The following is a 25,515-nucleotide window of genomic DNA, read 5'->3' as shown; positions in this document are numbered from 1 at the left end:
GGGAAAGTACTTTCAAAGTGTTTTTTATGTTACTTCATACGCGAAGTTAACGATTTTCAGAGTTGGTTGGAAATGCTAACATGAAGCTTTAGTGTGATGATTTATTAGCTAGAGAATGATCTTTAGAAGAATGTAGGTGGATAGTTCCGTTAGAGTACGGCAGTATGAAAATTGAATAGAAGTTGAAAATGAGCGAAGGGCCATTAAAGCGACAGTTTTCAAGATGACGCACATTTTTGCCTAGCCCGTACGATGTACGCGGGGACTTGAAGTATGTCTCCAAGTCCACAGGCAAAAATGTGCGTCCTTCTTGTTGCTCATAAACTGGCCCTTCGCTCATTTTCAACTTCTATTCAATTTTCATACTGCCGTACTCTAACGGAACTATCCACCTACATTCTTCTAAAGATCATTCTCTAGCTAATAAATCATCACACTAAAGCTTCATGTTAGCATTTCCAACCAACTCTGAAAATCGTTAACTTCGCGTATGAAGTAACATAAAAAACACTTTGAATGTAACAACTCAAGGCGGGTGTAGCCGTCAACAATGCTGATGATGGTACAGCACGCAACAACCACCCTACTGCTTTCTCTCTGAGATGATCACGTTGGTCATGACGAGAGGAGCAACACAATAGTTGGGTAAAGAAGAACTGCATTATAACACACCATCGACTGGAAATGCTCTCGCGACGTGGGGCTTTAGGTAGTGATGAAAAACGTCGCTAGAACTATTCCACAGCCGCAGTCAGTTTATGAGCAACAAGAGGGACGCACATTTTTGCCTGTGGACTTGGAGACATACTTCAAGTCCCCGCGTACATCGTACGGGCTAGGCAAAAATGTGCGTCATCTTGAAAACTGTCGCTTTAATGGCCCTTCGCTCATTTTCAACTTCTATTCAATTTTCATACTGCCGTACTCTAACGGAACTATCCACCTACATTCTTCTAAAGATCATTCTCTAGCTAATAAATCATCACACTAAAGCTTCATGTTAGCATTTCCAACCAACTCTGAAAATCGTTAACTTCGCGTATGAAGTAACATAAAAAACACTTTGAATGTAACAACTCAAGGCGGGTGTAGCCGTCAACAATGCTGATGATGGTACAGCACGCAACAACCACCCTACTGCTTTCTCTCTGAGATGATCACGTTGGTCATGACGAGAGGAGCAACACAATAGTTGGGTAAAGAAGAACTGCATTATAACACACCATCGACTGGAAATGCTCTCGCGACGTGGGGCTTTAGGTAGTGATGAAAAACGTCGCTAGAACTATTCCACAGCCGCAGTCAGTTTATGAGCAACAAGAGGGACGCACATTTTTGCCTGTGGACTTGGAGACATACTTCAAGTCCCCGCGTACATCGTACGGGCTAGGCAAAAATGTGCGTCATCTTGAAAACTGTCGCTTTAATGGCCCTTCGCTCATTTTCAACTTCTATTCAATTTTCATACTGCCATACTCTAACGGAACTATCCACCTACATTCTTCTAAAGATCATTCTCTAGCTAATAAATCATCACACTAAAGCTTCATGTTAGCATTTCCAACCAACTCGGGAAAGTACTGTATATCAAACAGCACTGTAATTTTGGGCGATTTTGGCTGAGAAACATCAGCACATTGGTTCCGGAGATCTGAATCGTGTTAAACCCATCATGTGAACATCTCAAATCACATGAGAATTCAATTGTGGTCATGGTGAGCGTCCAGGATCAAATTGGCGACATCTGGACATGTGGCCAGTTTCTCACATGTGTCAGCCAGCCATCATGCGATACCTCAAATCACATGAGAATTTAAAAACAAGCACAGTGGTGGTTATATCAAGTTCCCAGGACCACATTGGATACATCCGAACATGTTCCGGGTACTCCAGGCGATGTGGTCAGTCTCTGACGTGAACCAAAACCCATCATGCAACATCTCAAATCAAATGAGAATTCAAAAACAAGTGCAATGGTGGTTATATCAAGTGCCCAGGACCACATTGGACATATCCGGACAAATTCCTGGTGTACATTGGGTAATATAGAAGACTACAAATCAAGAAGACTGGCAACTGCTCCCTTCTCCCATAAAAATGTCAAACGTCACTGATAACAGCGCCTCTGTCAATCAAAGGTGGAACTTTGAAGCACAAGTGTTAGTGAAACTGCTCATAAACAGTGACTGTGTGTGTGTGACCTAATGTCACCGAAACGAATAATCATAACACGGTACTTGTTTTTCTTTTTGTTTTGCTCTACAAAATTTCACGGCAATTTGTATCCTAATCCCAGGTGGTTTTCCAACTCCATACCGAAAAACTTGTCACGGTGGATCAAGTAGAGGATTGAAACTCGGATCGATACCTAGTGAAAGTAACTTTTACTTGTGAACGAGGAACCGAAATATTGTTTATTTTGCCTGTTGGAAGCAGTCAATTATAAGGAATTGGCAGCTTCCATCACAATTCTAGATAGAGCTGGAATTAGGGCGTAACAGCCTTTGTAAACAATGACTTCTCTCGTTGATTTCTCGGAATTCAAGGCACGCCTACACAAACCAATATATCCATCGGGTAGGAGAAGTCTTTCTCTACTCGATGGTGATGTTGATTTGCCAGGGAGAGCCATGGCTTCCGAAAAATCATCGAGAGAAGTCATTGTTTACAAAAGCTGTTACGCCCTAATTCCAGCTCTATCTAGAATTGAGCGTCATTCTGAAGCTGCAGAAAATTCAAGGATTCAAAAAGAAGAAATATCCGGTGCCTACATCACGATCCAAAGAAAGGCGTAGCAGGATCTACATAATGTTGTAATGAAAATGAAAGGTTGAAGGACTGCAATCCCAAACGGTACGTATTGATAAAGAATATATTTCCATTTTAGATGTTGTCAGAACATGAAACCACCGGATAGCGATCCTCTGTATGCTTTAACAATTCTTGGAATCGACCGACCCCTTCCAGAGAATGATAACAACAGTGTCGGATTGGTCAGTGACATTCAAATGGTCAGCGAGTACTGTGCCAAGTTACCGAGGGTCACAAGTTAACTCCTCCCGCTGTGGCCAGGTGCCAAAGCCGTGCGGAACGTGCATGCATTTTACTAATGTACCATAAGAATGGCCATAAATGCATCACTAAAGGGCTTAGGAAAAGTGGAAGATAATTTTGAGATCGAGGAAGGTCCCACCATCATTGTGAATGGCATCATTGCCATAGTTTTATTTTTCAAAACAAAAAATTACTGTTCAGTTTCAGCTGGAATTTTACTCGTTGTTAGCATAAAGCAATTAAAGAAACGTTTTACTTTTTACGATAATCATGAAAAAAAAACCAATAATTGACAGCTATTTATTTCTACCTATGTGTGTGAATGCACTCGTGAATTAACACACACCATCATCCACTTTTGCTCAGAATAAGCGTTGCCGTTACTGTCTCCTGATTTTGCCAGTCTTTTTGATTTGTAGTCTTCGGTAATATCCAGTTCCTTTCAATGACCAAAACCCATCATATGACACATTAAATCACATGAATAAGATCATTGACGGCCATGTTGAGTTTCCAGACACACTTCAAATCACATGAGAACTTAATTTAAACATTTGTGATTATTTTAAGTATAACGAACCGCAACGTCCACCATGCTCCGTTTACCACCGGAAAATTGGCCAGAATCTGACGTAAACTAAATCACAACAAATCACATCAAAATTGAAGAATACGATCATTTGTGGCCAATTCGAGCGCCGAAAATTGTATTGGCTCCACCAAGGCATGTTCCGAACTTCGACCAAAATCTGCCATATATTAGAAATTTTGTTCCTTTTCTTCCCTGATGCAGACTTTAGCAATTTTTCTAGAAATAAAATATGTTAGAAAAACCAGATCAATTCAGTTTTTAACAGACGATCAACACGAGCACGGAACACGCTGATTTTTTCCGTGTTGAAGTTGAAGTGGGTTTAAATTTAAAGTGAATGTGGTATGCTAAGTATCAATGTTCCTTTATTTCTGCGGATCACTGAACAAGTTTTTTATAGAATGAACGTGAAAAGTTATTCGCCGACTAAAGAATATTTAGTTTGGTGGTCATGCACCCTTATTCAGGATGTATAGTAGACACTAGACTGATGCAAAATTTGAAATTTTCGCTCCACAGTGCTCCAACGGTTCCAAATTGGTTCATGATTAGCCTCCCAAAATTTGAACTCATTTAGTAAGAACCTGACTTGGCACAAACCATGTGAAGTTTATATGGAACTTACTATGGGGAACCAGTTCACTCTACGTTATAAAATGATAGCTTGTTGAAAATTTTGTCAGGTACAACTTTGTTGAAGACCACTTTTCGTTCAAATGTAAGGAACAAAAATTATTAATGATTCAAGTTACTGATGTCTTAGGATTATGCTCAATCAACTGTTCAGCAGGCAACATTGCATTGGTGTTTATGGCGCGTAGAATAGAGGACAAAAATCATGGCTACTATGTCACACTGCAGAATACAGTGTTGCCCACAATACAGTTGCTTAATCTTGCCATAAGATTATCAATCTCTTTATCATTTAATTAAAATAACTATTTAATTTAACGTTTGGCTCAAAACGATTTTCTGCAAAGTTGTAGCTGATAAAAATTTCGATAAGAATAGCGATAGAACTTGTTAACAGTACAATATGGAAAAAGACTGGAAGACAATGAACAAAAAGTTTGGTTTCCCATAGTAATTTCTGTATAAACTTCAAATGGTTTGTGCCAAGTCAGTTTCTTATTACATGAGTTTAAACTTTCGGAGGCTAATCAGGACCCGATTTGGAACCGTTTGAACACTGTGGAACGAACATTTCAAATTTTGCATCAGTCCAGTAGACACTTATACTTTTTAGACAGTTGCGTCCAAACTGGAACACTATACCAGCTCTCAAGTGTGTTCCAATAGAACACAGAGCTTCGTAAGCCTGTATTATTTTAATATTCATATTTTGTGTGACATATATTTGGTGTAGTTATATATTTCAGGCAGCTTCCACTGGTAATTTCTCTTAATTTATCAATAGATCTAGATCTAGATAAAGTTTCCCGGGAATGATTTCCTGATCCGTGAACACTATTTTCAGTTAAAATGTGTATTTAGCATGCCTTTTTAGCTGTATCTCAGGACATTGAACTAGCATTGAACGTGATTTTTGATAACATTCTTGGGAACAGTTTCCCTGCAATTTTACAATTATTCACAGAAAAATCTTAAACGTCTGCTCAGAATAATCTTTATCGCTCTGAATTAAAAAAAATATCAACTGGAATTTTCCTCTAAATTCCCATGGAATTTCCTCAGAATTCCCAAAAAAATCATCTTTAAACTCTTCTCAGAATTCTTTTGTTCCTCAAAATTCGATTCCATTGACAGTCGTCTCGAAATTCCCTGAGAACTTTCTTATGAAAACACTTAAAACTATCCTCAGAAATCAAACCAGGATTGTTTTATAACCATCATCAAAGGGACTGGCAGCACCGGTGGTGTAGTGGTAAGCATGATTGCCTCTCACTCCAAAGGGCCTGGGTTCAACCCCAGTTGGCGCCGCCGGGATTTCCTGAGGCATACAATCTTTACTCACGCCTTCCTTCGGAAGGGAAGTAAAGACGTTGGTCCCCGGTCCATGAGTTCATGGGTCGATAGGTAGTGTCCAGGTGTGGAAGCTTCCTTGGCGTCGGTAGCATTGCACAGTGGTCCAGAATGCAGATTTAGGTGGAATGATATGTTTTGAGCCTGAAATTGCAACTTTAGACTAAAAGTTTCTTCTACAAAGTTGTTCCTTATAGTTAGGCCCTCATTTTTATGACAATGAATTCTAGGGTGGTTCCTATTATCATTAAAATCAAAAATCTAACTTTTATGTTTGTTCTAATAAAAAAGATATACCCAAATATAGTAAAACATATGAATGAGTTCAAATTGAGTTTAAAAAATAACATACCTCCATTTTTTTCATATTATTGAGAATAACATACGCTCTTTCAAATGCCGTAAAAAAACTTTTTTTTTGTTTGCCCCAACCAGAGATATTAACATTTGAAAAGTGCATATTTTTAGTATAAAAACGTCAATAACTCTTGATCTTGATCTTGATGCGCCTTCTTAAGATCTAAAAGTTATTTCAAGACACCTTTGCTAAGAAATTCGAAATAAGGAAACTAAAGCAAAACAACTGTTTTTTAAGAGCCACTTTAACTCAATTCAAGAAAATAGTTCTAAATCGGCCAATTTAAGAGATACAAAAAAGTTATGTTCAACAAAGTTGCTTGAAATTAGCTGTGCTATAACTTTGTCGAAGAATGTATACCTTAATTTATTCAAACAAAAAAGTTAGAATATTGATTTTAATGATAATAGGAACCACCCTAGAATTCATTGTCATAAAAATGAGGGCCTAACTATAAGAAACAACTTTGTAGAAGAGACTTTTAGTCTAAAGTTTCAATGTCAGGCTCAAAACATATCATTCCACCTAAATCTGCATACTGGACCACTGTGCATTGGTACTCAGGACGAAAAACAAAACAAGTACAAAAAAAACTTAAAGGTTCATGGGATGCTATCCTTTGCAGTTCACGGGAATTACTTGGAATTTTCATCAGTACTCTCATAAAAGTCTTCTCAGAACATACTTGGTTCTCTCATGAATTCGCAGAAGTGTACTTGCAGAAATCTATTTAAAATTTACTTGAATTCACCTTAGAATTGCCGCGCATTCACGTAATAAATTAATTAAAATTCTGCTCTGAATTATTCTCTCAAAACTTCGTAAAACACACTTCTCAGAATTGTCTAGAATTTTTTCTCGGAATAACTGCTCAAAATCTCCTTGGAATGCTTTTTAGAATTCCTTTGGAATTAATCTCATAATTTCTATGGAATTCCCACAAGAACTCTCTGATAACTCTTAATCTTGGAATTATTTGAAATAGTTTATTTGACCTGGAATCCTTCTCAGAACTCTCCTTAAACTGGAGTTCTTCATAACTTGGAATACTATCCACAATTCCACGGTGTTCCAGTCAGGACGTCCATTGGAGTTTTTCCCAGATCGACCTTGTAATTCTTCTCTGAGGTGTTCAGGAGGGACGGAAGTAGGCTGTGCCGGCGAACGGACGCGTTCGTTTTTGCTGTCAAGATGTTTTCTCGTGATTCCCCGTTCTGAAGTGCATTTAATGAAGAACAATCCCCAGTTTAGTTTTCGAGAAGTGGTAACGGAACCAACGGTTATGGCTCAGGTAAGGCCGGTACTTTTCCGAGACCTCTTCCATCCCGACAATTTGTGACGTTGCGAACAATTTCGGCCTGAGAACCCTTTCACATCGGGAAGCAGCCGACCAACGGAAACATGGATGCCATCTCGAGAGCGGCAGAAGAACCCAGTTTACGGACAGTCAACTAAATTGGTGAGTTCGCTCCAGTTTAATATTTTTTTGCCATATACTTAGGTAGGGTAGGATGGTCTAGGACGCGCCCTGGGGTGAATTCTGCCACGTGGAATCCCGGAACTGGTAGTGAGAGTGCGGCGAGGAGCCACGTGGGGCCGTTTTGGTCTCGCCTATGTATTTATAAACATGACTTACATTGGCTTTCCTTCGAGTACGGGCAAGGTAATCGACGAGCAAAGACCTATCTCTAAATGTTTTAATGTTTGCAAATTTACAGAATTTTTAGTTTCGTGTTTCGCGATCGCGAAGCAAAATGGGTATCGTCCAGTAAAAGTTCGAATGGTGTTGGAATATTGGTTCTTCGAAATGGCAAAGAGTATTATTTTCTCGCTTTCCAAGTGGCAGTACAGGCAAAGGTGTTATATCCTAGACAAAAAGTGAGATCCAAAATCACTGTTGTCTTCATCGCCGTCGTCTTCGTGATAGTGTAGGTTTTTTTTCCTTGATTGCGTCGATCTTGTTTTCCGTGCTGAGCACCAATGCTACCGACGCCAGGGAGGCAGCTACCACGCCTGGATCCTACCTATCGATCCATCAACTCATGAACCGGGGACCAACGGCTTTACTTCCATGGCGTGATCAGAGATGTTATGCCGCAGAACATCCCGGCGGCGCCGACTGGGATTGAACCCAGGCCTTCTGGGGTGAGAGGTAATCACGCTTACCACTACACCACCGGCGCCGCTGATAGTGTTGGTTGAACCATACGTATATTTCAAATAATCAACCGTTATTTCAATATCCGTTTATTCAAAAACGATCGTCGTTCATAGTGATTTTACTCTGCTTACTGAGCAGAAAATCATGGGTTCAATCCCAGACATCTTTACAATGAAGAGTTGATAATATTGGTTCGTTTTCTCATAGCTCCGCATTCGTGTATTTATCAAACTGCGATTGTATCAAAGCAATCATCACATCACTTATCACGGTGAATCCTGGTCCAAAGAACCCCACCTTACTAACAAAACCTCCCTCCTGTGACCTTTGTGAGGACGCAGAGGTAAACACGGCCCCCATAACAACAAAGGTCACTTTAACTTTCTTTCCCATCTCCCACCTGGTTGCAAAGACGTGGCCGGCGTCATCATTGATCTTTAATATAAGGAGTCACTGAAACTTTTAGGGGAAATGGATGCAATGTCGGCAAAAATGACCCTAATTTAGGCCCATACATAAATTCAGCAATCGATTAAATTTTCAATAGCGATCAAAAATATCCATTAGTACCGTCCCAATGACGCGTTCATCTAGATAAAACTGATAAAAAGCAGATTTTTAGCTATGGGCCTAATCTTAAACCCATAGGCCAACATTAGAGCCATTTCCCCTACAATGAGAATTTTCGGTCACTCCTAACCCCATTCTCTGTGCAATTTCACTGATTCTGGCCAATCACGGAGTAGCAACCATTGATTTGTGGAGTCAGTCTAAGCCGTCTAAGCATGTCTGATGCAGAGAAGCAAGCTACTGATTTAATTTTCAGATCTGTATGACAAGGTTGCAAATACTCATTTCAGCTAAAAAAATGATTTTTTTTAAAATTATGAAATATATTGGATAATCCAAAGCTATGTTGATCATTATAACATTAAATTTTGAATAACAAATGATAAGACAATCTTATTAAAATGTCGTAATAATACCTCTGACCAAGGAAAAATGATTTATATAATTGTCATAAAAGTTGACGATACAAATACTAATGAGGAAAGGAATTCCGCATTTCCTTTTCCCAAGTCCTTTTCCTCTCCTTCCCTTCCCTTCTTCTCTTTTCAGAAAGCGAGTAATGGCGCTATAACCATATGCCATATAGGGCTAGGACAAGAGTTAGTGCTCAGGTCCCAACCGCTAGAAGAAAATGGTAGCGAGCAAGGGCGCTATAACCTAGGCGAATACAGCATTCCCTCCGTATAGGTTACGTCCGCACACTGCTCTCTGTTGTCCTTCGACTGAGGTCGGCTGGATCGATTGAGGGATGGCAGTGGGTTGGCGGTGCCGTCCACGCTTGTACGGAGGGAGGACTGTACGCTCGAACACAAGGGGTAAATACCTGTGTTCCATCCCAGGAGATCGGACAACCAAGGAGTGTACATTAACTTTCTTAGCTCTGTCACTCCCAACGATTTATATAGCCTATTTTCAAATCCTGCATACGGAGCGGTTGGTACGGTATGTCCCCGCTCTTTGATTACCTGTGGATTAAATGTTAACCACTGTCTATACTTATTAAGTAGACATGGTAAACATTCACTTCCACAAAAATTAAATAAACGCTACACAGTAGGCCTGGCCGCTTTATTGTTTGTTTCACATCCTTGATGTGCAGCAGGCAATAATAATGACAAGAAAAATGATAAATGTATCATTTTCCAGGATTCTTTCAAGTACTGGCTGTGTATGTGTAGACTAGACTAGACTAGACTAGATCGACCTTGTAATTCTTCTCTGAAATATCTTGGTGGTATGCTTAGAATCCCCTCTTAATTCTACTCCAAATTCCGCCAGGTACCAGATATGTTTTGTAGTGTCAGGTACTCTATTTTGAAATCCGTGAAAGGGAAATCACAAATCAAATGTCATCAAAATACATGGCATGTTGAGATATTGAGCTCTAGAGAGAGAATTTTCTCTTCTAAATTTTATATTTTTGGCGCTCTGGGGACTGGTAGTAAAGCTGATAAAAAAATGTATGAGAAAAAAAACTTCTTATTTAATTCTAGCTTGTTTAACAAAATTCCCAGAAAAAAAAGTGATGGACAAAGTCTATGAATTATTTCTTTAGGTTCTTCTAACTTCTTTATACTTGAATATGCATCAAAAGCGTATTATTTCCACTTACACAATTTTCTATATGGGGCTTTCTATTACTTACTATCAATGGGACAGCGTTCGGGTGTAAAGCAAAAATCAAGAAATTCAATCTCACCAAAGTTTGGATAGATTTGCAGCTGGTGAGTTTTGTTAGCTTGATATTTCAAGCTGCGACATCACAGTTTGCAATATGAACCGCAGTTGTGTGCTTGTTGACTTTTGTCTACGAAAATCAAGCGTGATCGTGGGTTTTGGTTTTTTGATATTTTTCCAACATTGGCCCAGTCAGAACTTGGTGAACAACGACGTGAAAATAGCGATTTACCACAATAGACAACTGCAAACTGAACTGCAACGCAATGTTGACGATGTATAGCTGCAATCATGTTTTTTAGAGTAAACTAAATACATGGTGAGCTGTGAAATTAATTTTTGAAATTCTCGGTTTTCTCGGTTAAATATAAAAAAAAATCCCGGTTGTTAATATTCAGCAAAAAGCGAAAGTAAGTGTTGAAATGATACCAGAGATACTTTGAATCAATTTGAATATATGTTTAAACTCGAGCCCTCCTATGATTTCAAAGCACCAGAATTAAACATAAACAGAATCATGGATTTTTTAAGGTCACTGCTGAACGCTATCGAGCTGAATAGGAATTTTATAGTGAGAGATTAAATTGAGAAATTGCATCAATCTTGAAATTCATACAACGAACTCGGAACATGAAAATGGTTTAATGTACTCATAGAAAACAATAGAAAATTTACAAGACTTCGAGACTTTTCAAAATTTTCGAACATAATTGGTTTTCGAACAGCTTAAAACATGGAATTTGGAATAAAATCCAAGATTTCGATTATAATAAATTATGGGCATTGGAAGAATGTTGAGGGTTTCAATCATTTGAACAATTTTTTACCTAAATTTAAAAATTGCAAGGAAATACTTAATTATTCCTAAACAAAAAATTGAGAAACATTCGGAGAAAAATTCAATGGAGCTCTGGCCAGAATGTCAAACTAATTCGGAGTTCAAGCCATAAGGAATTCTCAGAAGAATCCCAAGTGAGTTGTGAGGAGAATTCCTAGATGATTCAGAGGGGAATTGTATTGGGATTGTGTGGAGAATGGCAGGGACAATTTCAAGAGAATTATAAAATGAATTCCCTGAAATTTCCTGATTTTCCAGGTTTTTCTAACAGCCTGGTTTTTACCGATTTTGAATAAACCAATTAGTGGTAAATTAATTCACTCAAGTGAGAAGAAAAATAGCCATGGTTGGCTGCTAAAAGATAGTTGAACAAAAATTGATTCTACCAAGAAAATGGCTGCACCTAAACTCAGAATTGGCAGCTGTAGAGCGAATCAGGTGAGAAACTGAAAGAGTATGAAAAACGTTCTCACCTAGTGCAAACTCGAAAATGATAGATTGAAGATTGAACGATAGATATAAAATCGGCGAGAAATCAATTTATGGCTTAGATTCCTTATATTTTGATTAATTTTATCTGCTAAAACATAGCTAAAATAGTTCAAAGCTAGGAAGAAAATTATCCATTCGCTCTACTAAGCGACCGCTTGACTATTACAAATAAATGTACTCGAGAAAAAAAAAGAAAATGATAGGCAATATGTCTACTAAACACTTTAGCAAAACGATTTGTTCATCTTGCAGCAACTTTTTAGTTAAGTGGAAGTTTTAGCTTGAACGGTATGATTAATTTTGATTAGATTATGAAAATAGACGACCACATACGTGTTGTTAAAACTTTTTCCATTATCACAGATCACAGAAGCTATTTAAATCATAGCAAAAAGATTATTTTCCTGGTACATTTATCAAATTCCTGACTATTCCTGGTTCACTTGCCACCCTGACAATAGTTCAAGCCGAACAATGCATGAGGTCCTAAGTAAGATTTAGAAAATCCCTTCGACGATTTTCTCTATGCATCGCCACGGCCATGTAAATACATAGAGCAAAGTGCGATAAGATGGCCATATGGGACAAGACAAGCATCGTTTCTGAACCACAACATTTGACAGTTAATTTGGTAGCAATGTGTGTAAACAACTTATCCGTTATGTGCGTGACGGGGTACCCGGATTTTAATACATTTGTCTATTGGCCTTCTACCAAACCTTCAGACTCGTGACTTAGCATACTAAAATTTTGTAATCTTACATTAGTCCTAATTTTACATCGATTGATTGATTTCCGAAACGAATCAATTTCACCAAAATATGACCAAGAACACAGCTGCTTTGGGTTGTATAAGAAGCAATAGCAAATTCCAAGCAAAAACACCAAGGACTTCAAAGTCTCATCAAATTGCAGTTGTGCCTGCCTGACCTGATCAATTGATTCAATCAATTTTCAATTTAGAGCAAAACCCGGGATCCTCTGAGAGTGCATGTGTGAATCTCATTTTCTATCAAGCCGTAACAATTCTTCTCTTCCTGGCCAAAGTGCTTCATTGCGGCGGAATAAAGATTTTTGCTGTTCCAGTCCGAGAAGCCTTCCTCACACAACCCCAGCAGTATTGTCTTATGCTTACGGCCGTTCATTCGTCAGTCTAATAATATTTTTTGTGTGTATCAGCCACTGAGTCACACTCACAGAACAACACACTGTAGGTACCTGCTCTAGTTGCTGGCTTGTTGGCATCGATTGTATATACCTACCAACCTACGTTCTCGGCCCTAAGTACACGTGTTTCGTTTATGTGTGCTTCTTCACTTGTACCTACTTATTTTCTGGCTGCACGAATTATTTCTTCATAAGTGTACATAACATCGCCATATACTCAGTAAAAGGTTGGAAATACAGGTCAACATCAGAACAACACGGAAAGCAACTTATATGCGTACCTGGAATATCATTATTCGGGAAGTATTCATCGTCGCTTATCAACGACTCGATATTGATGCTATCGATTCTGAGGGCTGTGCCGCAGCAATTTCCACGGTGTTCCCCGTGTGGATTTCCTACGGTAGCGACATGCTGGTTCATCCGGTCGGTACCATTTGATGGGCCAATAATTTTCAGCTGGCTAGCCTGGTCCGTCCCGTTGCCAATCGGAACGATGCGATTAAGCATTATCGGACTGCCGTCGCCGCCATTTTCCAGGGGACGAATCAGCGGCGGCGTGAGAGGGATTCGAACCGGAGAACTCCGGCGTTCCAGATCTGTCACTCCTTCGGCGAATGTGGAAACTGCCGTCGTTTGGTGGATATTGCTATCATCTAGGATGAAAATGTTTAGATCCTCTTTGAGTTTTTCCATTCGCTGAGGGGTACGTGGCACTACCATCACCCATGCATGCGTAGCTGGGGGATGGCTCTTTGGGGTTGGTTGCACAAAGTTAACGAACGGGGTTCTTGCTAAGGGGGGCTAATTAAAACACAGCACTTATGGGTGATGCATGACGGGCGAATTCGATCCTTGAACTTGATCCTTTCCCAACATACACACACTCCGCGGTATCGACTATTAGTATAGATTAAAAATATCACAGAATTTACCAGACATGATGGCAAATAATTTATTCTTGGCACTAACACTGAAGCACTATGGTCGAACTACGTCTAGCTGCCGAACCGAACACTGCAGAAGGAATTTTCCTCTTTAGTACATCTCCGGTGCATCCGTGTACTTTTCCGACCAAACAACAATAACACTAAACACGGCGACGACTACCGACCGACCGACTATGGGGCATGAAGCTCTTCAATCTTTTTCAGCTAGCCGTCTAGGTACGGTTGAGAGAACGAGGTACCACCCACCAACGAAAGTAGTAGCGCCGTTCGCACGAAAGTGAAAATTTCAACTGAACCAAAATCGAGCTGACTGAGCCAAAAGAAGAGAGCCTTTGTTGTGAATCCGAATGACGATGGATGGGGCGAACTCGGGTTCGCTCCGATTTTCACGAGTGATAGCGATATGCGCGCCAGTGTGGGTGTCGTCCGTTGCTGGGATGGGTGGATACGATAGAATGGGAACATTTGCCAACTGAAAAGTGTTTACGAAATTTTCGGCAGGAGTAAATTGAGTTTGGGTTGGAAATCGAAGTCAAAGTAACCCAGTTCATCCGTTGTAAATCGCAGCAGCCTATTTTTGTACTGCTAGGATTTCTTGTTTTATTCCAACTCCATACTGCAGCTGATCGCAAGTCGGTCCCATTTGCGTTTTGCGCAAAAGTGAGATTTTCAGTAGTTGTAGTAAAGGGTGAACACGAAATTAATCATATTTAACTAACCGCCAACAAATAATTAAATTCAACGGAAAGAAATCGAGTCCAATTCAAGTCACTTCAGGCGTCCCCCAAGGCTCTCATTTGGGACTTCTTCTTTTTATTCTATACGTAAGCGACATTTCTTTCATTCTCAAAAAACTTAAATTGCTTATTTATGCCGACGACATGAAGCTCTTTTTGGAAATAAGAAATGAAGAAGACATCAATATATTCCGGAATGAAATACACATATTCTACATATGGTGCAAAAAAAAGTCTACTAGAATTGAATGTAAAAAATGCAACTTAATATCATTTAGCAGGAAAAGAACAACAAATATCTCAATTGCACTAGGAAATCAAAATGTAGAAAAACTGTGAAAGAGTTAGGGATTTAGGAATTATACTAGACTCTAAACTAACTTTGATAGACCATTACAACACAATTATTCACAGAGCAAATAACATGCTAGGCTTTATCAAGCGCTTTTGCTATAACTTTCAGGACCCATACACAATTAAAACACTATATATTGCCTATGTGAGGTCAATACTGGAATATTGCAGCATTGTATGGTCTCCTTTTCAATCACGCACGAAGAAAGATTAGAATCCGTACAAAAACAATTTCTATTATACGCTCTTCGTAAATTAGGTTGGACATCATTTCCTCTTCCATCATATGAAGCACGCTGCATGCTTATAAACACACATTAAAAGAGCGTCGTGAATATGCAATGGTTTCATTTGTAAACGATATCGTTTCGCAGCGCATTGACTCCACAGAACTTTTATCAAAAATAAAATTTCCATGCACCTACTCGGCAACTCCGAAATCGAAATTTATTTGCCATAAAACATCATCGCACAAATTATGCAAAATATGGGCCATTAAACCGCATGATGGCCTCTTACAATCAATACTGCGAAATCATTGACTTTACAATGTCTCGGCATAAACTAAAACAATATTTTTACTCTATAAGGCATTAAAACTCATAAAAAATAGGAAAGCTGACACTGCTTAATTTTTATTAAAGACAAAATTATACTTTTAAACTTTTGTCCAAAGTTGACGAAATAAATAAATAAATTTAAGAAAACAAAACTGTATTCGAACATGTACTAGTCTGCGTTGGTTGACGAAATAAATAAATAAATGCCACACACAAAAACAGCTGTATCTTTTAAACACTTCACCAAATGACTTTAATTTTCAGTGTTGATTATTTAGTCCATATTGCACACGTGTAATTTTAACGATGGTCTAGGATATTTTTATGCCGAGTTACAGTCGGCACACTACTCTAAAAAAGTTAATGGTTGTGTCCCAAGCACGACCATATTATTCACGTAGGACTACAAGATGGTTTTTTTTTTCAATTTAATAATAATTTCAAAATGATTGAGTTTATTTACTATGAAAAAGCAGCCTGTTTGTGAGTTTTTGCATGTTTTCAAGTAAGGAGTTATCATAAAAAAAAAAACAATTCGCCAGCTGGTATTTCCCGGCGACTTTACAAATAAATACAATCAAACAAAATCATCATGCAGAACTAGGATTTGTTTCACTTCATATTTCACAAAATTGCTTTCGAGTAGTTTACAGTACAATCTGACGAAAGTACAATGACTTTTTAACATATCCACCTAATATGGGACAACCCTTTATATGTGTTTCTTTTAAATTCCTACCCTATAGAGGTGCCAAAAAAGTACCAGCATAAAGCATATTGTTTATCTGGCTTCCTTTTGGGTATTAATTAAAAAAACACACACTAACAGTGTTCTCCTACAGGCAAGCAACGGTCTCAAGTACTTATTTCTACGTAAACTTTTCTACCTTGGCTTTTTCTACCTATGCTTTACATGCCCACAAGCAGTCTTTTGAACTATTTTTTCAAATTGTTGAAACTATAATGTCAAATATGGAACCAGAAGTAAAACTGCATATTTATGGCGACTTCAATGAACGAAACGCAGACTTTATTACAGACATTGAAAATGAATCATTTTTACTCCCGGTCGTAGGTGAAGACGAAACATTACAATTATTATTCGACAAAATATCTTATTTTGGTCTTAATCAAATAAACCATGTAAAAAATCAACAAAACTCATATTTAGACCTTTTATTTACAAATTGTACTGAAGACTTCTGTGTGGATACATCATTAGCACCTTTATGGAAAAATGAAGTGTTTCACACAGCAATTGAATACTCAATCTTCGTACAAAATTCTTCTTTCTCCAGCGACTGGGAATACGAGGAAGTGCCGGAATACCATAAAGTAAATTACGAAGAAGCCAAACGTAGACTATGTACAATAAATTGGCAAAATTTAATAAGTATTGAAGGAAATGTCGATACTGAAGTAGAAAAATTTCACTCAATTCTTCAAAGCCTAATTTTAGAAACTGTACCATAAAAAAAAAGAAGACGAACACAAAACAATAAACTACCCGCATGGTTCAATCCACAACTGAAAAATTTAAAGAATAAAAAACAGAAAGCTCATAAACTATACAAAAAAGAAAAAAACTGAAACCAATTTGCGAAACTATCACAACTTATGCAACCAATTAAATACAGCCATCAACTCTGCATATGAGGACTATAACCGCAAAGTCGAAAATGAAGTCAAATCATGTCCTAAGAACTTTTTTAATTATGTAAACACGAAATTAAAAAGCAGCAATTTTCCTTCGCGAATGAATTTGGATGCAAATGTAGGTGAGAATTCTTCTGAAATTTGTAATCTCTAAAACATCTAAAAACATCTCTGTCAACCAACTTTCTCAACATGAAGTCCTCAATGCACTAAAAAACTTAAACGCGTCGAAAGGGTCTGGACCTGACGGCATCGCACCCATATTTTTGAAAAACCTTTCTGAAGAACTCGCATTTCCTCTAGAGCGTCTTTTCAACATGTCTCTGAAAAATGGAAAATTCCCTGAAATTTGGAAATCATCTTATTTGGTACCTATTTTCAAATCAGGTGCAAAATCAGACATTCGAAATTATCGTGGAATTGCTATTATTTCTTGCATTCCAAAACTTTTTGAATCAATCGTAAACGGCAATATTTTTCAGCAGGTGAAAAATCTAATTACAAGTAAACAGCACGGCTTTTTTAAAGGTCGCTCAACTACCTCTAATCTTCTAGAATATGTATCTTTCATTATTAAAGCGTTGGACAGTGGCAAGCACGTTGAAGCGCTATACACCGACTTCAGTAAAGCATTTGACCGCATCGACATACCATTATTAATCCTCAAATTGCAGAAAATAGGAATGGAGCCTGGACTTTTGAATTGGCTTCAATCATACCTAACACATCGTAAACAAATAGTTCGCTTTCAAAATAAACTTTCAGAACCAATTTCAGTCACCTCTGGGGTACCCCAGGGTTCTCATTTAGGCCCACTTCTTTTTATTTTGTACATAAACGACATTTCCTACATACTTAAAAAAAATAAAAATGCTTGTATATGCAGACGACATGAAGCTCTTTATGGAAATAAGTAATTCTAGCGATGCAGAAGAATTCCAGAATGAAATCAATATATTCCACACCTGGTGTAGCAAAAGTCTACTTCAACTGAACGTAAAAAATGTATTGCAATAGCATTTAGCAGAAAAATTGAAACACCGCATATTGAAATATCATTAGGCAACCAAATAGTAGAAAAAAGTAAAATTGTAAGAGATCTAGGTGTAATCCTAGACTCCAAACTAACTTTTATAGAACATTATAATACTATCATTAGTAAAGCAAACAGAATGCTAGGCTTCATCAAAAGGTTCAGTCATTATTTCGAAGACCCATACACTATTAAGCTTTTATATACCACTTATGTAAGGCCAATTCTGGAATACTGCCACCTAGTATGGAATCCATACATTTCCATACACGAAGAACGCATAGAATCTGTCCAAAAACAATTCCTTTTATATGCTTTACGTAAATTGAATTGGACTGCATTTCCATTACCATCTTATGAAGCGCGCTGCATGCTCATCAATATACAAACACTTAAGGAGCGCCGCCAATTTGCAATGCTTTTCTTCATCAACGACATTATTTCAATGCGCATAGATTCGGCAGAAATTCTCGCACAATTAAATTTTTACACACCTTGTCGATATCTTAGAACACGGAATTTAATTTCAGAAACATCGTATAGAACAAACTATGCAAAAAATAGCCCAATCAATCGAATGATGCGCCTATATAATTTGCATTGCGGAACTATTGACATCACTATGTCCAAGCAGCAAATAAAAACTAAGCTAAAACAGAATAGAATTAATGCATAGTATGTAAGTAAACATTGTAATAATCATTGTATGTAGTCTACACTGGCTTGACGAAATGGAAATAAAAAAAAAATGCGATCTGAGGATGTATGATCAATCAGGAGTGCGTTTGAAGAAGACAACAAGCAGAGAACTGATAGAGAATAGTACGACAGTTTGTTAAAAATGGTTGACATTTGGCTAGTTGGAGAATATCTGCCGTCATTCGGCCATTCTGTTAACTTGCCGACGTATAGTGAAGTTTTTCGTAAATATATCTTTCATTTGCGTGCTGAAAAAAAAAGTTGTAAGCTTAGTGCCTTCCTAACAATAAAGGAATTAAAGGATGCTTGGAAAAAAAAATTCACATTTGGTAAATGACATAAGCATAAAGAAAAAACTGTTGCTATTTTTCAATACCTGGAAAGCCTTATTAAAATGCAAACTTAGAATGGCTAAGAATGACGTCGAAAAAAGGATTTCATGGATCATTGCGGAGTTTGTTTGATATCGGGAAGAATTTTAAGGTAAAAACCCGTGAAGAAAAGCAGGCGATGCAATATTTGCAAAAACAGCGGGAACAAGCTCATGTTGAAGAAGAAACTGAGGTTCTCCCTACCAATGAAACCATTTCATATAGCGATTTTGAGGAAGAAGGGTCAAGCCAAAGACCGGATCAAATTTGTAGTGCAACCTCAATTGAAACATCATCACAAAACGACAGCCAGGCTGGGTCAGTGTACTCGCCTAGTACATCCGAAAGAGCTTCTCCAAAAACAGGTACGTTGTGATGTTTTACTAATGTTGTTTTTTTCTTTCAGATTATACACCTATTACTACACTAGATTATACACTTATCGATATTAATATATTTTGAACGTTCTAGGTTCTCCAAAACCAGCTTTGACACGTAAATCGCAACTGATACGAGTTGTTACAGTTGAGGTAGCTGCTGCATTGGACCGCTGTAAAGTGAGTGATCGAAATGCTGTGTTTCTAATATAATCGATCGCTAGAGCTTTAGGGCACGATGTTTCATCATTATTGTTGAACAAGGAATCTGTCAGAATCGCCAGAGCAGGAATTCGCTTACAAATGCAACATGATTTAAAAGCGTCGTTTAAGCCAGATATAAATTTAACAGTACATTGGGATTTTAAGCTGCTACCTAACATATTACCATCCAAAGCTCTACCAAAAACCGAGCGCTTGGACATAGTTGTATCAGGCGAAGGCATTAGCAAATTATTGGCTGTTCCACCCATCAAAAACTCTACGGGGGCACAACAAGCAGAAGCGGTGTACAATGCAATCGTCGAATGGGGGCTTGCGGACAGGTATGATCTTAAATCTTGTATGTTCACCTCAGAATTTTGACTATTTTATCGTTTGTTTTCAGAATTATGTTTACATCTTTTGATACTACTGCATCAAACACCGGTAGAAAAAAAGGTGCGTGTCAGTACCTGGACAAATTGTTTACGAGGCAGCTTATAGGCCTCCCTTGTAGACACCACATACATGAACTGCTACTTGGCAAAGCATTTAAAATTCTGAAATTTGAAACGTCAAAGTCTCCAAATGTTGAGATTTTTAAGAAATTCCAATCAAAATGGCACATTTTGGAAAAGACTTCATACCACTCAGGTATGGATGATGATTTTTTCAAAATAGATATTTCGGAAATAGAAAGATTGGCGTTATTGGAGTTTTATGAAAAACAAATTAGAGGGCAACACCACCGTGGTGATTACCGAGAGGTTCTACAACTTGCCATTTTATATTTGGGTGGAAAAATCGATGAAAAATTACAAATAAGAGCTCCTGGTGCGTTCCACAATGCAAGGTGGATGGCCAAAATCATTTATTCTTTGAAAATGTTTATTCTTCGGCATGAATTTGTTTTACCAGATAAAACTAAAAATCAACTAGCTCGATTTTGTGTGTTCATTGTTAAAATTTATTTGAAAAGTTGGTTTCTTGCTCCGTGTGCAGCGATGGCACCCAACAACGATCTGAACCTGTTAAAAATATTGAAGGAATATGAAACTGTTGATGAAGACGTTGCGAAAGCAGTACATAAACGAATTTTAACTCACTTGCAATATTTGGACAACAGCCTTATCGGACTACGTCTGTTCGACGAAAATGTAGACCTCCCGGTTAAGAAAAAGGTCATCAAAGCCTTACTTCTATCAGGTAAATGCATTAATTGATACATTTGCATTTAATTTTCTAATGATTTTTTTTTTTACAGATACACATAAAAACATTACAGCCAGATCCATTGTTGAATCCAACGATATTTCAACGATTGAACTACACTCGTTTGTACAAGGCAGCAGTGGTAATGAAAACTTATTCAAAGCTCTCTAAATTCCGAAGTCGTTGCTGAATGTCGATATGGAGCAGTGGAGTAGTTCCATCGAGTTTAAAAATGCCAAAAGACGGGTTCAATGATTGGAAGTAGTTAATGATAATGCAGAGCGTGGTATAGCATTGATTAAAACATACAATTCAAAACTATCAACGGATGAAGATCAAAAGCAGTGCATTTTACAATTAGTTGAACATCATCGAAAAAATTATAAGAGTACCAAGAAATCTGATTTGGTGTAGCTAATAAGGAAATATATGGCAAAGTATAAAACAAGTATTTTTTCATCTTTTCAGGCAAATGTTCCTCTTGTGTAAAATTCATGATTCCCAAAAAAAAAACAGATTAACGCAATTCAAGATATTTTTACAATTGATTTTAGGAATTTCTGATGAAAAGTTGTGGTTTTTCAGATATTTTTGAATTTTTGGCCCACCCTAATGAAGAATAATTGGACCACCCTAGTAAATTATTTCGTATTAGTTCCTAAATGGTGGTTTAATTCGATATATAAGCAGGTTGGAGACAATTGTGAACAGTTTTAGAAGCCGACTCATCAATCTTCTATACCATATAGAACTCAGGAAAAATTCTAAGTCCCAGAAAGTCGATTTTTGAAAAAAAAAAAAATTTCGAGATAACACCAAATCTCGACGTTTCATGCATTTTTAAGACATTTGGCATCAAATTTTTTTTTGATTTCCGAAATTTCATGGGAGATTTTCGAGAGTGAAAAAAGTCAAACTTTGACGCGTTTGCGCCACCCCTAAATCATGTCCGATTAAGCTCAAATTTTGCATAGGGTCATTTTTTGAGGCAATAAACATTTTGTATATGGTTTGTTAGCGAAATGAAAAATTACCATTTTCGCTGGCAGTCTAATGCACAACCACCTGAACTGAGCTCTCCATCAACCAATAGGTCTTATTTATCAGAACAACTTTGTCCAAGACCTCTACCTTCTATCTAGTCGAGTTCGCAAATTACAGTTAAATGCAATAGCGTCCCGTAACCTCACTTTTTACCTGTGCACCAACTTTCAAAACCAGATTTAATGCCATATGGGTCATTCCAGCTCAAGTGGGTACACCACCTCTGGTCGATGTCACCGATTTGAGCCAAACTTGGCCAAAACGCTGAACTTGGCATTCTGAACAAACGCCTTTTTTGATTTTGCTCTGAAGTGCCTAGATCCCTCTCGGCTACAATCCTGGATTTTCGAGATTTTTATTAATTTCATCTTTCAGAAGAGATTACTCCACAACCAAATAAGCTATTCGTGATCTTAGAACGTCAATTTGAAGGTTTTTTAATGTAGATTCACAAAGGTGTACCACCATTTTGTTTTTGGTATAGTAACTACAGTAAACAGGCTGATTACCGGCAGGTATCGACATTGTAAAAAATGCCTATTTTCACCATGGGTGGGGTTTTTTATTTCTTAATATTTTGGGCTCAAATTTTCACCACACTTAGGAAAACCGTTTTCAAGGGCGAATGATTTGGACAAATAGTTTTTAAGATATGACCAGATGAGTGAGTGGTAGTTTTGAGCTTTTCTGGTGGAAAGTCAATGCTATTTATTATTTCTTTTCTCGAGTATTAGTACAAGACACTGAAGAAATATGCAGATTGTAGACGAAATACGCGTATCTGTCAAGGATAAGCAAATAAGGTAGTGGAATTAAATGGAAATAAGAAGCCCACATTCATCAGGACTGACCATAACACAGTTCGAAAAAGTAATGTTAATTTCTTCACTATGATGCACATTAATGGAGCGTCACATATCATACAAATCCAAATTACAGATCGTGTAAATTTATGAGTCATTTAATGAACTATTCTAAATATTGTATGCAACCATCCATCTTTGTAATAATATAAATATTTTTTGCAAGTTTACGTAAAAAGGAAGTTTACATGCTTCAATTTTAGCATGCATGGATATTTACATCAACATTAAAATTCATATTGTTTTGGTGTGAAGGTTAAAAGGGACGCAAACTATTTCATTTATCGAAATGATCGTTGCCATCATTGTGCATATATGTCCATTTTTTTTCAATTTATTCTTCAAACCTCTTATTGATTTGAAACCAGAGTTTTTGAAACTTTGGGCGTTTCAGTCGAAACAAAATTTGTAGAACTTACGTTTATAGCTGCCTATTTGCCATTTCAATGCACCAGAAAAAGAATTTTCTCAAGGGTGACCTACAGAAACTTATCAGTCATAGGTCTAAATTCTTAATTATTGGTGATTTTAATGCAAAATACCGCTCATGGAATAATGCTCCAAGCAATTCCAATGGTAATATTCTGTTTGATGATTGTTCTTGAAATATTACACTATTCAATATCCAAACAGCCCAACTATTGATTTGGTCTTAACTTATTCATGTCAACTTTATAGCCAATTGGTTACCCATGCTGACTTCGGTAACCTTTGAAATATCCCAAGAAATAATTTCTAATCCCAACAGCTCTACTTTCAATTACCATAGAGCTGATTGGGAGCAATATCGAACAATTATGGAATATAGCTTTGATCCAAACATTCCTTTGCAAACCAAAGATGGAGATAATTATGCTCTTGAATCTCTGAGTACTTCCACAGTTGACTCAAGAGCTGCCTCAGTACCAAAATGCGAGGTTAAATTCGATTCAATTATAATAGACGGCGATCTTCAGCTCTTGATCCGCCTGAAAAATGTCTGTAGGCGGCAATATTAAAGAACACGCGATTATACCGTGACAATTATCTGGCGGGATTTGCAAAAACAAACTAAAAGGGGATTCTCTGTCCTGATGAACAAATTTTTTGATGATAATGCTTCGAAATTAGACCCAAGTTCCAAACTGTTTTGGAAGCTCCCCTTTTTTAAAAAAAAACCCTCAAAAGCCTAATCCAGCGCTTAGCACTCCGAGCACGATTCCCCCGAAAAACCATTAGAATTCAAGAATCCGTAAAAATTCTACTGCATTTAAAAAAAATCACTAAAAATCTTTTGCCTGTAGACTTGGAGACATACTTCAAGTCTCCGCGTACATCGTACGGGTTAGGCAAAAATGTGCGTCTATCTTTAAAAACTGTCGCATTAATGGCCCTTCGCTTATTTTCAACTTCTATTCAATTTTCATACTGCCGTACTCTAACGGAACTATCCACCTACCCTCTTCTAAAGATCATTCTCTAGCTAATAAATCATCACACTAAAGCTTCATGTTAGCATTTCCAACCAACACTAAAAATCTGGAAAATCCGTTTAAAGGTCGGTCCGTAGATCCGCAGTATATCTAAAAATCCGTAGATTTGACCACACTGCAGTCGAATGGATTTGTAGGGCTAGGTGCGATACGCCAAAACACGTGATTGGGTCAATGCGAGGATGTGCAACTGATTTGAAAAATTCCAAAAGTCCCAGAGTATTAAAGATTGGTTCTATTAACATTCTGAGTTCAATACTTTTACTTTTCAAAATTCGGCCTAACGAACCATTTGGCTAACTGGCCCTCCACCGTCAAGAACAATAAGAAATCTATTAAAAAAATTTAACCACAAGTCACAATTTTGCTGTCCAAATTTCAACATATCCATACCATCCATTCGGTCATATTGTCACTGAAGCGGAATTGTCGTCGTGCCTCGGTAGTTCCCAGGAGGATACATTGGAAACCCACTGCCTGTCGCATGTTTGTTGTTTTCCACCTTGCGTTCACCCCCTACACACGGTCACACACATACGACGCTATAGAGGTATGTGGCATTCGATGCTTCGAAAGTCACATGTCGCTGTCACCAACAAGAAGGATAGAAATTTATTCCTCGTTTGGAATGCAGTACCACTGCCACACCGACTGCCGTCCGACGAGAAGGAAGGAGCTCGCAAGGGCGAAAAATTCCGTAGGTAGGTATTGTTTTTATTTTCCAGCGGCTGCGTGATTTACCCCCATCCGCTCCATCGTTGGAAAAACAGACAAATCAGTAAGGACAAGAAGACGCGCGACATGAGGGATGAGCATTTTAATTCTAGGAAGTTGTTCTCCGCCTGGGGTTCGGAAGAGATCGTCCGCTATAGGTCTGTCTCGATAGTGTTGCACATGTTTTTATTCGCAACCAAAGTAATTGCTCAGAAAAGCAATTCGGCTCTTTTCAGAAGTTCATGCACATATGTATGAGTTGTTGTGAGAGATTGTACCCATGGCGAGGGTAAGTGACCTGTTGTTGAGCTTTTACAATTCATTATTATTCATATGACGTTTGGCTCTTTGATTATGCGGTCGTAATTAGGGACCGTCAC

The 25,515-nt window shown here is 37.8% G+C and overlaps 1 protein-coding gene across 4 annotated transcripts in view; it reads right to left on the bottom strand.

Annotated features, from left to right (window-relative positions):
* Pi4KIIalpha (phosphatidylinositol 4-kinase II alpha) overlaps positions 1 to 25,515 on the bottom strand; it is a 92,647-nt gene that overhangs the window by 27,266 nt on the left and 39,866 nt on the right. The window contains exons 1-2 of one of the 4 annotated variants that reach the window (XM_065223551.1): positions 13,828 to 14,080; positions 13,174 to 13,548 (exon numbers count right to left, since the gene is read on the bottom strand). The exons of 2 other annotated variants lie outside the window; for them this stretch is intronic. In XM_065223551.1, the coding sequence (XP_065079623.1) occupies positions 13,174 to 13,548; positions 13,828 to 13,834 (382 nt within the window). In that variant the 5' untranslated portion in view covers positions 13,835 to 14,080. Of the gene's footprint in view, positions 1 to 13,173; positions 14,083 to 25,515 lie in introns of those variants that run through there. One more of the 4 variants, XM_065223549.1, reaches the window with a different exon arrangement.

The sequence above is a fragment of the Ochlerotatus camptorhynchus genome, unplaced genomic scaffold (genome assembly GCF_037179485.1).
Source record: "Ochlerotatus camptorhynchus isolate MF236.1 unplaced genomic scaffold, CSIRO-AGI_Acam_v1.1 ptg000193l, whole genome shotgun sequence".
Lineage (NCBI taxonomy): Eukaryota > Metazoa > Arthropoda > Insecta > Diptera > Culicidae > Ochlerotatus > Ochlerotatus camptorhynchus.
Note: the sequence above shows the minus strand (reverse complement) of the source record. Positions and strands in the feature narration are given on the sequence as shown.